Below are 16,895 nucleotides of genomic sequence, written 5' to 3'. Positions count from 1 at the left end.
GCACAGAATAGCTGAAAATAGCACCAAGCTAAATCTTAACTGATATGTGTTAAGTGTGGAGGAGGACTGAAGTATTTCTGTGCCTCCTGCTCCCTGAGGTGCCACTTGAAGTGAACCTGGCATGGCTGGCACTGCCCCAGGCTCTGGACAGAGAAGGGAAACGTTCACCTGTGAGCACAGTTCTTAGTAGAAGGGATTGAAGAAGTTATGGGCAGGTGTCACTCTCCAGCGAGTTTTACTGACCAAGAATAATTTAAGGGAGCTAATAATCTGTGTAGATAGGCCAGGAGGAATTCTTGGGGTCACTGGGCATTTGGGTGCTTCACATTTTAGCTCTGAGACCCTGGTCAGAAAGGTTAGTTAAGCAGAAATTATGTGACCAGAATGATGTTATTTTTCTCATCTTATGATCTTATTTTTCTTAAAATGATCTTATTTTTCTCATAAGATCATCCTAGAGGAGGAAAGGATGAATTAGCCCTTTGGATCAGCTCTTCAGAAAGCAGTGACAAAACTGATAACTGCATTCTTTGGAAAATAAGGAACAATCTCCTGTTGTCTAAACCACTGGCATGGAAAGAGGCTGGTCCTGCAGGCAGGGCAGAGGTGCCAGATTGGCGACGTGTAATTTCAGAACAAATTAGCTGTGGAGAGTGGATGGTTCAGGATATTGAGATGGGACCTTTTCCAGCTAAATCACCAGTGTGAATTCCAGCCCAGCTCCATAATTACTGATAATAGTTTGGTGATCCCCACAAAATGTGCCTCAGTCCACTTAGCTGGGAGATATTCCAGTCATATAAAAGCTCACTGGGATCTATAGATGTCCACTGTCTAGAGGGAACAGGATTGTTTTGCATAACCAAAGAGTGCCAGCTCCAAAGGCTTCAGGAAAAGGAGCCTGGCTAGTTGGAAAAGGGTTTGGTGGTGACTTGGTCAGGGTCTTGTGACCTGTGGTGGCTTCAGTTGCTGGCAGAGAGAGATGTATACTTTTGTTTTGTCAGAAACTTGGTGTTTTGGTTTTATTTCTTGGCAGAAACTTTACCTTAAAAGAGTTATTTTAGTGAGGGTTGTGGTTCAAAAGACCAGGTCTTCCATACTGCTGGATCTTTCACTTTGGCACTTGCCATATTCAAAGAAGTAAAGGTGCATTATTTACCTTTACAAGGCTGCATTGCTTTGTTCTGTGTGAGTAATACTGTTTCAAATACTTACTTAGCTTTTCTTTTAACTGGTCTGTGTGCAGCCTCTTGACTCAAATCTCCATGAACTGTAATCTTTGAGTTAAAACTGGTTTGTTCTGTGGAGCCTGTATCTTGATATCGTTCACTTGTTGAGGGATGGGATATCCCTAAAGACACCGATGTTCCAAACCCTACCTCTTTGTTTCTAAGCTTTTCTTCAGAGCTGCAAAAGTCCTTAAATTGTCTCTTCCTTAGGGACTTCTCTATCTGCAAGCAATTTCTTGATTTCCCATGAGGAAGTATCCCTTGACAAAGAATTTCCCAGTATTCTCCTTAAAGAGTAATGAAGCAAAGTACTTAACTTCTCCTCAAACCCCTCAGTAGATTTAACTGTCTTCTGTCCTTCTTGGTTTAAGAAAATCTTCATATCCTTGTATTCATTTTCAGAAATGTTTCTTGAATAATCTAAATGTTTCTCCTACTTTTAAAAAATAATTTCCTTGACTGGAAATTTGTTCTAAATTTGTTATAAATGTCTGCTTTCTGCCTTTCCTTTTGGGTGCTAGAACTGTCTCTTTTTCACCCTCCAGTTGTGCTGCTTTATTTCCTTATGTAGCTTCTGGTACAGTGGTTGTAGTGGATCTTTGAAGTTAAGAAAGTGATTATCAGTAGAGGAGGACATTGACCAGAGAGAGTGCAGGACACTGCCCACAGTCTCTGGGATTCACAAGGGAGCAGTTTTCATAAAATTTGTGGAGATTCTGTTCTTCTGCGTAAAGGAAAAAAAAATTACTATCTTGATAATGAATATTGTTGGAGAACACAGAAAACTGAGTTAATCAGCAGTTGGATTTTAAGGATATCTTTAGACTTTTCATACTGTGTTTTTATAACATAGTATTTATTTGCTTTGACATGAAGGTTGTTAAATTCAGAGAGACTTTCAAGACATTGTCTGTTCATGAAAGTGTATTTGTGTGATTGTGTTGTGATACCTCTGTACTGATACTTGTATGCTGCTGTAGCAATTTATATTGTTCTTTGTATTTCTGTTTTGTAAATGTCTCTACTCACAAAACTTCAGACAGGAAAAAACCCCACCTTTATGGAGGCACGGCTGAAACCTGGAGTCTTCCCACTCCCTAAATAAAAACGGGAGTGCAGCTCTAAATGAGGTGGAAGATGATGGGTGTGCCTTCCTCCCCCATTCCTCAGGCCCAGGATGAATTTCCAGGCTGTGTCCTCCCAGGCCGTGTGTGAGGCTGTTCTTTCTCAGATCTCTCCCAGGAGGGCAAACACTCAGGGGAATGACGACATGACAGCAATCACAGGCTGCTGTAAAAGCACACAATCTCTTTTTCTCTTTTCTTTTGCTTGTCTCTCTCAACTGGGACATTTGTCCTGCCAGGTGAAATCAGAAGGGAGCCTATTTGGGTTTCCTACTAGATTTGAATGTGTGCTGTTTTTCAGGGTGGATATGTCTTCATTATTTTTACTCTTATCATGAATGAGTCTGGACTGGATGTTTTCAACCACAGTTGACCTTCAGTGAGATATGAATGTTGAGAGTGAGCTGACAAAGAGTAATTGGGAGAAGATCCTGGGCTATCAGAGACGTGCTTTCTCTGTAGCCTGCAGCTTTGAAGATTCTCATTGCTAAAATTTTAACAGGATGGCTCTAACTGTATGTTAAGCCTGATGGATATAGAAAATATGCCCTCTGGCACAGTGAAGAGCCATGTCTCTTTTTCCCCCTTCTTCCTCAGGGGATAGAATAGATTTGCTTATGATAGACAGGTACCTGAGTATATACAGTGGTTCCTCTATGGGGTGCTCCATGCAGTGGAGCAATGGGATACATTTCCAGTATGCTCAGGGTTTTTCTGCTAATGAAAATGTCATTGCTGTCTTTAGCAGACTGATAGCAACTGCTGCTCCCAAGTCACAATGGCATGGTTTGGAGCTGGGAATGGCAAGGTACACTACACACTGGACTGTTCTAAATAGTTCAGAAAGGTTTCATAATTATGCCTGACCCCCATCCCTTCTTTTAAGTTCTGTAATATAGTAAGTTGCTTTTCAGCAAGGAAAGAAACTGTGTATAATTATTCTTGTACAGGGGGATAACTGTGAGGAAAGTTAAGTGGTCTGCCCAGAACCACAGGGAAGTGAACTGCTAGAGAAAAGAGTTCTAATGCTCTGTCCTGTGGTCAAGTCTGTGCTGCTCCACCTCTTCACTGAGCTAGATGTGTATGAGCTGGTCTGTAGATCTGTATGGTCTATATGAGCTGGTTTTATTTGCTTTGAGATGAGGGGGTGAAGGCATTTTTGCACTAAGTTGTATGGGAGCTCAGACTCTCTGAAAATGGGGTTCAGACCTGGGACTCACTGGGGCATTGACTCAGGAGAAGAAACAGTTGAGCTGTTGAGCTGAGCATGTGCTGTTTCCCACAGAGAGACTTAATAAACCAGAAGCCTCCAAGTCAGTGGAGCCCTGGTAATACAGTGCTTAAAATGCACTTCTCAACAAAGTAAATGCAGATTATGCTTATATAGGGCCTCAGCTCACAGCACAGTAACTGTCAGACAGTGTTTTCATTGAAATGAATAAATAAAAATCGTGGCATGTTGCATTACAACAAAACACTTGAAAACACAAAATTGAATCTCCCTCACCTTGAAGTTATCCTTCCATTATTGATTCCCTCGGTGCTTTTTTTTTAGATTAGCAGCAGTAGCAGACAGTTGTTGTGTTTTGAGAGCAGCCTGCTCTTAATCCGGTGGTGCACCAGCACTGTAATCCCCTGGTGCTCCAGAATAGCGTGGTACACTCCAGGTTAGCAGCAAGCCCTGTGCCCACGGGGAAGTTAGGCAAGGCATGAAGTGACTGCCAGGCACGCAGAGAGCAGGGCACTGCTGTGGTGGAGGTTTGTTTGGGGTTAGATGGGAGTTGGTTTTGCCTGTCCGTGCCCAGGTGTGGCTGGCACAGCGGGGCTGCCTCGTGCCGACAGCCGGTGGCAGGGACGCGGTGGCAGCTGGCAGAACGGAATTGCAGGCCCCCCTCCGTGTGCTGCCTTCTCCTGGGAACAGGCCCCCACTATGCTCTGGTGCTCCACTCCTCTCCTGCCTTTTGTTTCCATAGATCAGAGCAAGAGACAAAAAGTGGAGATCTCTCTTGGAAGCTTTTTCTCCTCGCACCAGAGCGTTACTTGGAGTAAATTATTCACACCTCCATAATGTGATCTCCCTCATTTTCTTTAGGCCTTATTTACACTTGTGCTTTGCCCCAGTTAGAGCCATCAGTTCCTGTTCAGCAGAGCTACAGCATAGGAGGACAGAAACACGATTTTCTTTGTGCAGATTTACACCACTTTCTGTTAACGACACCGTCCTGGCAGCATAGGGATGTGGATCTGCTTCCACCCTCTCCTGCTTGATGCCACATCACTGGCATTTTCTCCCATTGAGGCTGGGCTTTGTGCTTGAGTCAGTTGTAAAATAGCTCACCGAGGCTGTGTGGCTCAGAGAAGGGGGCTCCAGCCCTGGATCCGACAGCCTGGATTCTGATTCCTGGTTTTTCCCTAGATTTGATGTGTGACAATGAGCAAATCGTGCTTTCTCCCAAGCATCTGTTTCCTCAGTTGTAAAATGGGAGAATGACATAAGCTGATTATGTAGCCTTTGAGGTGGGTATGTGTGCTTGCTACTGTGGACAAAGGAAAAAACAGTGTGAAATAAAAGTTGGATAACTGAGTGGGTTTTAAATGTTCTAGTTAAGATATTTTCTAATCCTGTTTATTTTTCTAAGAGAAGCATGGGGGTGTATTAGCACAGAGCAGAGAGGAGGAGCTGCTTTGGAGCGCTGATGCCACCACCTCAGCACACAAAATAATCTGTGAGGCTTCTTTGGAGGTTTGCAGGGAGGAAGTTACCCTGCCCTGTGGATGGAGCTGGATTTGGCTGCACTCTGCCTTGCTGATAGCTGGTGTTTTCTGTGGCTGCCATCTTTTCACAGGCATTTCAGCTTAAACTTGCCTGTCAGGAGTCATTTTATGGCCATTTTGGTTTTGAGGAAAAATGCAAGCCTGTCTGAAGGAGTAGACTGGATGGAGATGCTGGATTTTTGCACACCCTGTAGCAGCAGCACACTTGCCCTGAAGTGTGAGGTGACCAACTCGTATCTCTGGGGCAGCAACACACAGAGCTGAGCTGGCCTTGCAGGGTTTTTATTGGGAACTGCAGAGCTGAGCAGCCAGGCAGGCTGAGCAAGCTGTCCTCAGACACTGCCACTGCCTGTGGCATCTCTGACCAGTGTGTTTGTGACAAGATGGTGCAGACTGAGCACAGTCAAGGAGTGTCTGTGATCAGGAGGAATTCTCCAGCTTGGAACTGGGCTCCAGCATTGGTTTTGAGCCTCAACTGTTAAACAACCGGATGCTGAGCTTTCTCATTAATGTCCATTTAATCCTTCCTTAAGCATGGTTCACATTGTCCTAATCCAAAGCTACTGCACTGCAAAGCATGGAAGCTGTGAAAGGAACTTTTCATTAATTGTTCTCTCACTTTTTCTGTGTTACTTCTGTTTCCTTTGCAGTGTGTTGTTGTTTGCAGCTTGATCTCATACCCATTTCAGCCAGTAATAAAATTCACATTGATTTAACTGGGTGTTGCCAGTGTTGACTGTATTTTCCAGAGAAATTCCTGCTGTTGCTAGTCTGCATTCAATGTTGTTCACTTAGTAAGGGAAATTGTGTCTAATAAATAAGAAAAGATGTGTGCTTGAGGGAACCATGGCCACTGGTTTCCTACATTGCTTTCACTGCTTGATTGCACAGAGTTGGGTAACAATCGGGGCTCTTAGGGGAAAATGAAGATTAATAGTTCTTTAGACTCAGAAACTTGCCTTTAAATTTTCCTGAGAAGTACCTAAAATGTATCGGGAATGGCATTAGGAAAACCAGTAGCATGTAGCTGTGACAGTCCCCGTGTTTCTCAGTGTGTTTTGTCTTGTTGTCATAAAATAAGCACAGTTGAAATCCTCTGTCTCAGAAGAGCAATGAGTATTCATGCACTAACAACTGGGGGTTCTTGCTTTATCAACAGTTTGTTGCTTGCAGAGAGGAAAAGTAGTGAGGAGTTGATTTTGTGCTGCACAGGGTTCCTGGAAGAATGATGATGTACAGCATTTTAACGTGCTTTCTCCCATCATTTCCCCCTCCTCCTTCTGTGCTAACTCTCCTCTTAAAGCTGTAAAGCTGCCGAATCTGGTCTTTTTCGGATTTGTGGGAAAATTAATTGTGTGTGACTTAAGAGCTCTGCCTACTCCTAATTGAAGGCATAGAGGACTGAAGCTTTGAAGAAAGCATAATTTTTCCCTAAATGTTTCCCAGTCATTTGAACTGAGTAGATGTTAATGAAAACCAGCATTAAAACAGACAAACAAGCGCCCCCCCTCAAAGAAAAAAAAAATTAAAAATCAACTGAATAAAGCCCATTCCTGTCACATACTCACTAAACCATTCTCCAGTGCCCTTTGAAATAGGCAGCACCTGGCCCCAGTGGTACAGAAGGGCTTCAGCTGTGAGGTTACGCTGGCTAAAAATTCAGCATTCTTTTTCTAACTTTCAGATGCAAAAAGAAAACGCAGCACAGACAGCTACTCATCAGATTCGTGGTTAGACATGGATGAAGAATCTTGCGATGCCCATCTCCAGGAGGAGAAGGATGACAGCTTGGATAAGAACTCCAAATCCTTGGTGGATGGCTCCTCCTCACCCAACAGCACACACTCAGAAGGGAAGGAGGCCGCAGGGAGGAAACAAAAAGCCACAGTAATGAGGTACCTGAAAAGAACTTTGTCTAATGAGTCAGATGACAGCATAAAATCAACGACCCCAACGGACTATCCCAAAACACCCACGGGGTCTCCAGCTACAGAAGTTTCAACCAAATGGACTCACCTCACAGAATTTGAACTGAAGGGTTTAAAAGCCCTGGTGGAAAAGCTTGAATCTCTCCCAGAGAACAAGAAGTGTGTTCCAGAAGGCATTGAAGACCCTCAGGCTCTCCTGGAGGACATGAAGGTGGGTGTGATAACTTGCTGATCCACACAAACTCTGCTCTGTGGGCACAGCAGGAGAGCAGAAGGCAAAGTTCTGCTGCAGAGGGGTGGCAGCTTGTGTGGGGTGACCAGCTCATGTCAGGCTGCTCTGCCACAGACAGGGAAATGATTCCTTGAACCAAAGCTGTCTCTGGCTCCTGTTTGCAGCCAGATTTAAGTGATACAGTCCTTTCTGACTGTCACAATAGTGGCCAAAAGTTTATATCCTCTCGTAATTCAGCACTTGTTATGTTCCACATGTAAATATTATACCTCAAAAAGTCTGTTTATATTTATAGTCTCAATCAGTCCTTTTTGGTCTCGTGTCTCCCTGGTGTACACCTCATTAGCTGACACATACAAAATGTAAATACTTGATTGCAGCAGATAGATTGTCTAACACTTCCAGCTGCTTTTTTTTTTCTTTCACCTTTTTCATTTTCCTTTCCTCCATTGCCCTCTATAGGTTGATAATTATTCTCCACTGGTACAATATATTGGTTTTGGAGCTGGGATGAAGAGTGAGTGCTCACTAGTGACACAACTTCTCTGTAGATTTTCAGTCTGTGAACAGTATGGATCTTCAGTTACATATTTTCTATACACAAGAGCTCTGTAAGGCACAATCTGAGGGGAAAAATACGTGTTCATGTGGTAAATGGGGAGGGAGCCTGTACTATTTTAGTGCAAGTGGTGTAACAGCTGCTTAGAAAGGCTTCAAAGCCATTAGAGAAGGCTGAACATGTGCAGTGTGCAGTGGAACCATATTCCCTGATCTTGGAGCTTGGAAGTGTGATACACTGCTCTCGTTCTGGTAAACCACAAGAGCTCAGAAATTCTCTTCTTGCAAAATCAACCACTTTGTACATGAAAGTGGACACACCTGCTCAAAGTTGTGGATGTAGATTCACGAGCTTGCTCTGGGATCAGTCATCTTTTAATCAGAAATCAGAATGAAGACCAGAAGTTGAATTTGTGGTGAAGCAGAAAGAATGGTCATGTTACTTCTCCAAGCTTGATGCAGGATAATTTTCACTTAAAAGTCCAGAAAGGGGTGCAACATATAATGGCTGGTGCAGATGTTCCGAGTGGGATCCTGCTCCCTCTTTGGATGACAGACTCCAGAGTGCTGTGAGACATCTCCCTAGAACACAGCAAGGTACCATATGTGACTCTGGCTTAAAGCTCCGTGTGGGAGTATCTGTTTTCCTATTCCTCTCCAGAGCAGTGGATTCACTGATTACAGAGATGGAGAACTACAAATGGACCTTTTAAAAAAAGGCCAATATCACCTTTTTGGTGATACTGTGCTGTAACTGGTATTAAGTGAGCACCTGCCAGTTTATTGTGTACAGCTTGATGTTCCATCTCCTTTGATAACTGCCTGCTTCTAAACTTTCTGTCCTTGCCAGCACATGCTGTAACCATCAGGATGTAGCCCAACATCTGGATACTGATGGTTCCCTGCTGGTTAAAGAGCTCATGACCACATCTAAACATCAGACATGCTGCAGGATTGTTTCCCCTGGCATCACCTCTGGATGTTTGGCCGGTCTGTGACTGATTAGTCAGAGTGAGACTTTTAAAAAACCATGTAAACTCAAACATCTTCTTGGAACAGTGTCTAAAGAACTGCTAAAGAACTTTCTCACCCATCTTTCTTATAGTATTGACCCACATATAAGCCAGCCCTCAGTCTTCAGAGAGTGGGAGCCACTAGGGCAGAGTAAATTAATTAAAGCCCATGCAGTCAGCTTCCTCCATAACTCCCTGTGGTTGCACAATCCACTTCCCAGGTGCTCTGAAGGAATGGGGGCAGTTAGGGGCAGTTGAGTTTGTTGCCTCCCAGGTCAGGGGGGAGTCCAGGATTCCCAGCAAGGCCTTCTCTTTGCTCATCATCAGATTGTCACAGGCAGCCACTGACAAGGTGTGACCCATTCCCACCTACTTCTGGGACCCTGGGTGCAACAGCCATCCCTCCTTTCTGCCACTGTGCTCGTTGATGTGGTAGAGAGCAGTGCAGTGGAGCCAAAGCATCCGATCTGCTCGGAGCATGAGGTTTGTTTTATCCAGTTTATTCACTTCAAAAAAAAAAAAAAAAAAAAATCAAACCCAAGTGTGTGAGTGTGTTCAGAGCTTTTACCTTCAAAGGCTGGAGCATGCTGAGGGAGGAGTTGCCAAGTGACAGATTTTAGTCCTCTGAGCATGCTCCAGCATAATGGTCCTTGCAGGATCCAGGGTTCCTTGGTGTGAGGATGCAGCTGTTCCACCCTTGCTGTTCCATGGGGTACTGATGTTCACCCCCTAGCTGGACAGGGTGAATGAATGTCCCTTGGGGTTCCCAGGGATCCCCACCCTCTGCTCCCACGTAATGGATGAGCTGTTGTTATCACAGGGAACTGGGGTGCAAAGAGATTAAGATAAAAGTAATTTTGGGTACTGGCCTTACGTGCCACAGGACAGTTAGTGTATTTAACAATGATCTGTGGAAAGATGATTTTAATTATATTGAAACAGTAGTGACTTAACATTTCTGCAGAGCAGAGTTCTGATCTTTAGCATCCAGATCCCAAGCCAGGCGTGAGGAAGAGCAGAGAGCAGGAGCACACAACTCATGACACCCTGTGGAAAACTGACTTAAAAGATTTGCCCTGTACCACATAAAGACATAATGGCAGAGGAAGAAATACAGTCCATTTTCCAGAATGGTATTTATCTCCTTGACCACTGAATCCTCTTCTCTCTTACTTTGCTACCAGTTTTCCAACCTGTACAGATAATAACGTGGGGGGTTTGCTGATAGCATCAGCAGTGGAGTGAGCGGAGGCCTGGCCCCTTTACCTCACCCTGCTGAATACCCAGAGCACCAGTCAGCTGTGTGACTGAATGGAGGCAGGAATCCTGCAGGAGCTGTGCAAATGACCCGTGCTGTGACTGTATTCGGCTGTATTAACAAGGTTTATTTCATGGGCAACCCAACTTTCAGGCATGTGATGTATTAATAATGCTTCCTATTAGAAGTACCCTTTTAGTGCACCCATTTGAGAGTTATTTTTAACAAATGCATAGCAAGAACATGCTCTGACAAAGTCTGAAAGCTCTTGCTCTGCTGGGAAAGTCTTAAACAAGTTTCTTCCTGAAGCAAATAAATCAGTGTTTATTCTAGCACTTTTATTTCTTAATGAAATACACTCAGGAACTTTTTTTGTATGACATTCAAGTCTGTCTTTGTGCTTTAGGAAGATAATTAATGTTTTCAGAAAACAGGATATGGATAGTTAAAGTGGAGAAAGGAAACCATTTTATTCAGTGATGTGAAGTTTCACAGAACTAATCGGGGTAGCTCACAAAGAATCCATGCTTTCCCTGCTGAGCAAGAGCACAGTAAAGGATGGGTGACTGGATTACTGCTCTTAGTGGTAAACACAACCACGGCTATTTACAGCTATTTAATGTCAAGTAGGTGAGATTTTCTGAAGTAAAGTAATTTATTTTCCTTACCAGAAGGGAGACTGAAAACTAAACTAAGCCTGTGTAAATTCCTTACACATCATCTGAGCTCCAAACTAAGTGTGCCTGTCTGGTGGGGACACAGCAATCCAGAAGTGCCAACTGCTGCCTCTGCAGATTGAGCACCCATTTATCACTGTGATCGATGGAGTGCAGCAGCACAAGGGAGGCTTATTTGCAGACAGGAACAGGCCTCACTTGGAGAGCAGGTCAGTTCTTTCCTCAGCCCAAAGAGGGAATTAAATCCCTGGTGGTTGCAGAGTGCTGGGGTGGGCTTATGCATGAAGAAGAGGTCACCATTGTACTCCTTGGTGTAGTTTGCACTCCACGTCACAGGACAGGTAAAGCTGAGCAGACCTTGGATTGTGGCAGTGCAGCCCACACATTAAACCCACTGCCAGGGATTCTCACCTGTGTGCAGCCTCTGATTTCTGCACGAAACGTTTCTGTGTGTTACCAGAGGATGGTAATTCCTCTGCTGCTCTTGGCAAACAGGATTGTGAGATCTGCCTCTTACTAATGCCACAGACCTTGCCCACTCCAAAGCAAAAACATTGCCCTTCTTCAGAAGGGCCTATGGAAGTCCATTAGAGCAGAAGAAACTCGGTTTGAAGAACAGAGGTTGTCAAATATCTGCAACTCCTTGGCAGCAGGAGAAGATTCTTGTGCAAGACAGATGATATCTACTGAAATATGTTCTTACTTTTTCTTGCCAAGAAATCTTACCCCCTTCCCATTCTGATGACAGAAAAAAACCTCCCTCTACTGAATGCATTTCAGGGGAGTCATTCCTTGCTGTGCTTTTGAAATTAATGGCTAAGCTGAATTCTTACACAGTTAATCAGCTTCTTCCCTTCATACCTGCTGTTGTCACCACAGCCCTCAAGTGTAATGAATCGAGCCACCTTGTGCTGGAAGAGCATCACGTTGTTCCTCTAACTGGAGCCCCATGGCTTTGCTTTATCTTCTTTTTTCTTGTTTTTAAGCAGGTGAACAAAACCCTGCCTCCCCCAGCCTGTTGTGAGCTGACACTTGACGCTCCAGTCAGTGCAACTGTGGCTGTGCTGTGCTCTGTGCAGACAGCCGTTGTTTTCAGCTGCCTCAGATGATAAGCTGCCATAGTTTTGCATTTCTCCTTGGATAATATTTTCACGTGATACATACGATAACAAGAAACCTTCATTACCTTGCCAAGTTCTTGGAATATACTGTGCTTTCCATTGAACTCCGAGTCTCTGACAGTCGTTAGTGGAAATGTTAAGGTTTTCTGTCATACAGGCTTTCAAACCTAAAGGTAGCAAAGTAAAAAGGGATTAATTTGTCCTTTGTTTATGGCTCTCAAGCTGCCTCCTTGTTCTGGAGAATTTTGGCTTTGCAATGAGAATACAGAAGAGCTCTCAGTTTTAGGATTGAACTTTCAGAATGTGCTCACAGCTCAGTTAATGCAGTGATCTCTCTCCAAATAAAAAGGACATGAGAAAAGAGGTGCTCACTTCACCTCAGCTTGGCCAAGACTTAACTTGCCAATGATCAGTCCCTGTGTAAAAGTTGTTGGGTGTTGCACTGGAAGAGCAGGTACAATACAGATTCTGCATCACAGCCAGGCTGGGGCAAGCTGGGTTTTACTCCTCACCTTGGCAAACCCCTGAGTGCAGTCACAGCATCAGGCTGATGAAACTGGGCTTGTACTGGTATCACTTAATTTTGGTCATTGGTGCTGCTTTCAGCCTAACCAGTATCACCAACAGCCTTGCTGGGGTGCTGCTGTCTGCAGGAGCAGCTCTGTGCTGGGGCTGTGCTGTCTGGTGGTAACAGAGCTCTCATTTAAGCACAGGCTGGGGAATTGGGCTGAGTGTGACAGGTTGTCTGAGCTCCAGGGAGAAAGTCAGCCCCAGGGACGCTCATCCAAACTCAGGCTCCTGGGGACTGGAACATGCCATCACACTCTGGGCTTTAGTTGGATGATTACAGATGAATTCCAAGTGCACTCCCTATTAAAACAATTACTGTATTTTAAGCTCTTTTTGTATAGTGTGTGAAATTACTAATTACTAGAGTGCTGCACTGGGGACTGACAGAGCTTGCTGCCTGTTGTTGGCTAATTAAGCTTTTTTCATATACTTGGGAACAGCACCGCTGAACTTCATTGTCTGGGGTCATCTCCTAAATATTCTGTTGCAGTAATTTCCAGCCTGCAGTTCTCATTTGTTTTATTGGAGCTTTTTATTTTTTGGTCTTTAACCTGTTGGTGCTGTTTCGGCCTTCAGTTTTCAGCAGCACAGCAGAATCCTCCTTCTGATTCCTTTTTATTTGTTTTCATTTCTTCCTTTTCAGCCACCTGAACTCCAAAATGAAGAGCTTTGTAGCTAAATTAGTGAGCATGTAGGGAGTCACAGGAGGCGAGCGTGGACTATTCCCAGCTGCACCACGGAGTGTTTTACCACCTCTGTGTTGAGTTACTGGTCATGGGAGTGATTCACAGTGGTGGAAGCTGTGTCAGCCTCTGCAACCCACTCATGAAATTTCTAGAACAGTGCATCAAAGAAAAGGGTTTGGTGGGGGTGGAAGGGAGGGGAGACCGATCTTTTTCCCTTAATGCTGTCCATAGTCAGATCCTTTCCTAGTGAACACTCAGGACCCTGAATGCCTCAGCTGGTCACATAAAGGGAACTGGATTCCAGCAGCTCTGTCCTGCCCATTGTGGGGGAAGGAAGGGCAGTGGGAATGCCAGTGCTCTTGGATTGCCATGTGCAAAAAGATGAAAGGTTCCAGAGTACATTTTTATTCTTGGTTTACCTGAATGATCAGGCACCTGAGAATTGCTCCAGACCACACACACCTGATGCCTGAAGTAACAGGGGCAGAGCCTCACTGCTTCTCAGGCCTTCTGTAGCCTTGATTAGGAGAGAAGGGGTTAGAGGTGGAGTCAGTTTGGATTTAACAACCTGGACTTTGAGGGAGAGGGATGATAGTGATAAGACACTGGTCTTGGACATACCAATATTAAAGAATTCTGTAACATTTGAGGTGATTGATGGTTGATTTTGCTGCCTGTTTTGCAAGAAGTTTGACATCTTGGATGTTAATGATAGATGGTAGAGTTTCAGTGGGAATTGGAAGTTTGGAAGCAAAAGTAACTTGCAGAGATCTTGTCATGAGAGCAGAGATCTCTGCACTCTTGAGTTGGAGAAATGTTTCTCTGGTTAATAAAGGCCTTTTCATTTGCAACAGAACATACTAAAGGAACATGCTGATGATGACCAAAATCTTGCCATTTCGGGTGTCCCTGTGGTCAGCTGGCCCAAGAAGACCACAAAGGTAATGAGACACAATTACTTACTAACCATTGTTGTGCCTGCTCTGGTGTTTATTTATCTGTAATCTGACAAAGTGCTGTGTATTATCTGTTGGCAGCTGCTAGCATTTTTAACACAAAATGTTACTTGTAATGGTTTTATGATTAAGACTTGAAGCAAAACAAGAAAGTGCCTTAGCAGGGAGAAATTAGAGTTTCCATTTAAAAAGAATTTGTTTGAGCCTTACTTACCAGTATAAAACTTTGAAATGTCTTGATAGTTTACTAATTATGGTTAAATCTAAAAATTTTGATGCATTTTGTGTAAAATTAAATGATGTGTAAATGCTACAAATCAGTCACTTAGGGAACACTCTTGTCTGAACGAGCGGATGGTTTTTCTCTTACACTGACTGCTGTGTACATGTGCCACTTTAACTTTGAAGCATTGTTTTCTGTCCTTGTATCCTAATTTTTCCTCCTATACATGGGAGTAATTCTTTTCACTTTGCAGGAGAACCATGAGGTTTGCTTCGTTAAGGCTGATAAAGAATTTGAAATAATTAACGAAAGAACAATGTCAAAAGGCTGGTTGTTATTTATAACAGTGGTATGTTTACCACACTGCAGTTATTCAGCACGCTGTAAAAGCAGCTTTGCTTATTTAGAAGATGTCTCATCGCTTCTATTTTTACTTTCATTTTTCACTGAATTAGTGTTATAATCCATTATTTCTTTAGAAATGCTGAAGGGGTCGGTCAGCTTAAATCAGGCTTCGATCTGAAAATCTGTCGTTGTTATCCCTGTAGGTACCTTTCAAATAATTATCAGGGAAGACAATTCACTCAGTTCTCACTTTTTCTGCTGGTGAACGTGTTATGGCATGTGTAGCCATGAGAATTTGCTGTTTGCAGGTGGGAAGTAGGAGACCATAAACATGGAACTGCCAGAGGAGAGTGGGGCAGGATGAGCACACCACGTTCCTTCTTGGTCTCTTTTTGGGTTTTCACATTTCAGAGGAATTGTGTCTTGTTAAATACTTACTTCCCTTTTAGCTTGTAATAAATCCATGAGAATATGCTCTGTGTTTAAAACATTGGTTTAGAAACAATGGTGGAAAACCTTGAGAAATAGGTGGGGGATTCTCCACTCCTCTGGTTTTATGGCTGCTGCTCATTCCATGGTCAGGTATATTTTAGGCATTGAATAAAGCAAAATCACTTGACCAGAGAGAAGGTGGTGTGGGAAACATGTAAGATAAAACTAAGGAACAACTGACTCCCCTTTGAGCTTCTGAGAGAAGGGAGGATCTGAGTGCTTTGAGGCTTTTATAAGCTTTGGTATTTGTTATGTTCTTGTTCACTTTATTTTGGAACCTTGATAAATGCTTCATTTCTTCTCTTTTATTTCTGTGTATTGGCAATGTAACTGCAACTGTAAAGGATTTATAATTTTTGTGACTTAAAACTTACCTTTTTTTGCAAAATCCATCTTGCTGGCTGCAAGGGGTTTTTCTCAGGTATTTATTTTCCTTCTGCCTTTCTGAAAGCAAAAACATTCAGGAGGCATCATTCCCACTGGTATGACAATATCAAACATACCAGTTAATAACAAATACAAGGAAAACTTTCACAGAAAGTCAGACTTGAGGTTAAAGTTTGGAAATAAACAAAAATTGATAGCAGAAAAAAATCCTTTCACCATTTTCTTCGTATTTGCTTTTCTTAATCTGTGATCAGCTTGTGTTATGTCTTATGTTTTAGTTCAAAGGTACACTTGCAGATAGGGCTGCACATTTCCCAAGAGAAATTTGTTGTGGTGCTTCTAATTGGCAAATGTCCTTGTCATCTTCCATGTTCCAGCTATTTCCCTTCCTGGGAACAGAGGCCAAGTGAACACGCTGGGAAGAGACATCTTAGAGCTGAGCCTTTGAGTTCCAAATTAAAATCTGTGGGAAAGACAATATAGGGGAGATTTGTCTAAAAGCAGTTTTAGTAGTTAAGCTTGGTTATTCCTCCTTTGTTCCCTGTAAGCCCTGATAATGAAATAGAAGATTTTACAGAGAAGAAAAACCCTTAGGGAGGGGGAAACTCCCTTGGAAAATGGATTATAGCTGGTGGAGCAAGTCTCCATGGCCAGAAGATCCCATAAATGTTGATCACAAGGCAGGGGAGTAAAAGCTACCAGTAATTTTGCTTTCTGCAGTCTTGTAGTATTTATAGGAGAAATGGCAGATATTTCCCAGTGCTTTCCTGAGATCCTTGTGTTCAGAGGGAGCAGGAGATCCAGTACAGCACAGTACCTGCTAATGTGGGGCTGCGAGGAGACATTTTAGTTGGTATCAGCTTCCAGGGACAGGAGGATTGTCTGATTCCAAGCCATGAAGGAAAAGAAGGGAACTGAAATCCAGAAAGATGAAGCAGTACATGAAAAAAAGTACATCTCTCTTGCTTTCTCCCAAGAGAAGGCTCCAGAAAAGATTTAGAAAGACAAGAGCAGCAGATGGAGAAGGAAGAATAAAGCCAGCATTAAATGCCAAAACATTTCAAAGAAAATGGAAATTACTGTAAAGAAAGGAGGGGAAGAGACTAGAAATGGCAAGAGAGCAGGATTGGGAGAGAAGCAAGTACTGAAAAGGGATGGAGTGGGAAAGGCAAAGAGCAGAGGGAGAGAACCCTGACTGAAGTCAGGTCCCTGGAATAGGGACAGGGAGTGTCTGTGTAAGTAACCCAAGTTGGGGAAGGTCGAGCTTGCTTACACTGACTTGTTTTGAAAGAATGTGCCTTTGGTAACCTGAATGATTTTC

General features: G+C 43.4%; 1 protein-coding gene across 4 annotated transcripts in view; it reads left to right on the top strand.

Annotated features, from left to right (window-relative positions):
• The window catches only part of KDM2B (lysine demethylase 2B), a 113,513-nt gene that overhangs the window by 60,650 nt on the left and 35,968 nt on the right, over window positions 1-16,895 (top strand). For all 4 annotated transcript variants that reach the window (XM_053959128.1, XM_053959129.1, XM_053959126.1 and 1 more), the window contains 2 exons: window positions 6,813-7,267; window positions 14,026-14,112. In XM_053959128.1, coding sequence (XP_053815103.1) covers window positions 6,813-7,267; window positions 14,026-14,112 — 542 coding nt within the window. The remainder of the gene's footprint in view (window positions 1-6,812; window positions 7,268-14,025; window positions 14,113-16,895) is intronic.

Source organism: Vidua chalybeata, chromosome 18 (genome assembly GCF_026979565.1).
Source record: "Vidua chalybeata isolate OUT-0048 chromosome 18, bVidCha1 merged haplotype, whole genome shotgun sequence".
NCBI classification, from domain to species: Eukaryota; Metazoa; Chordata; class Aves; order Passeriformes; family Viduidae; genus Vidua; species Vidua chalybeata.
Note: the sequence above shows the minus strand (reverse complement) of the source record. Positions and strands in the feature narration are given on the sequence as shown.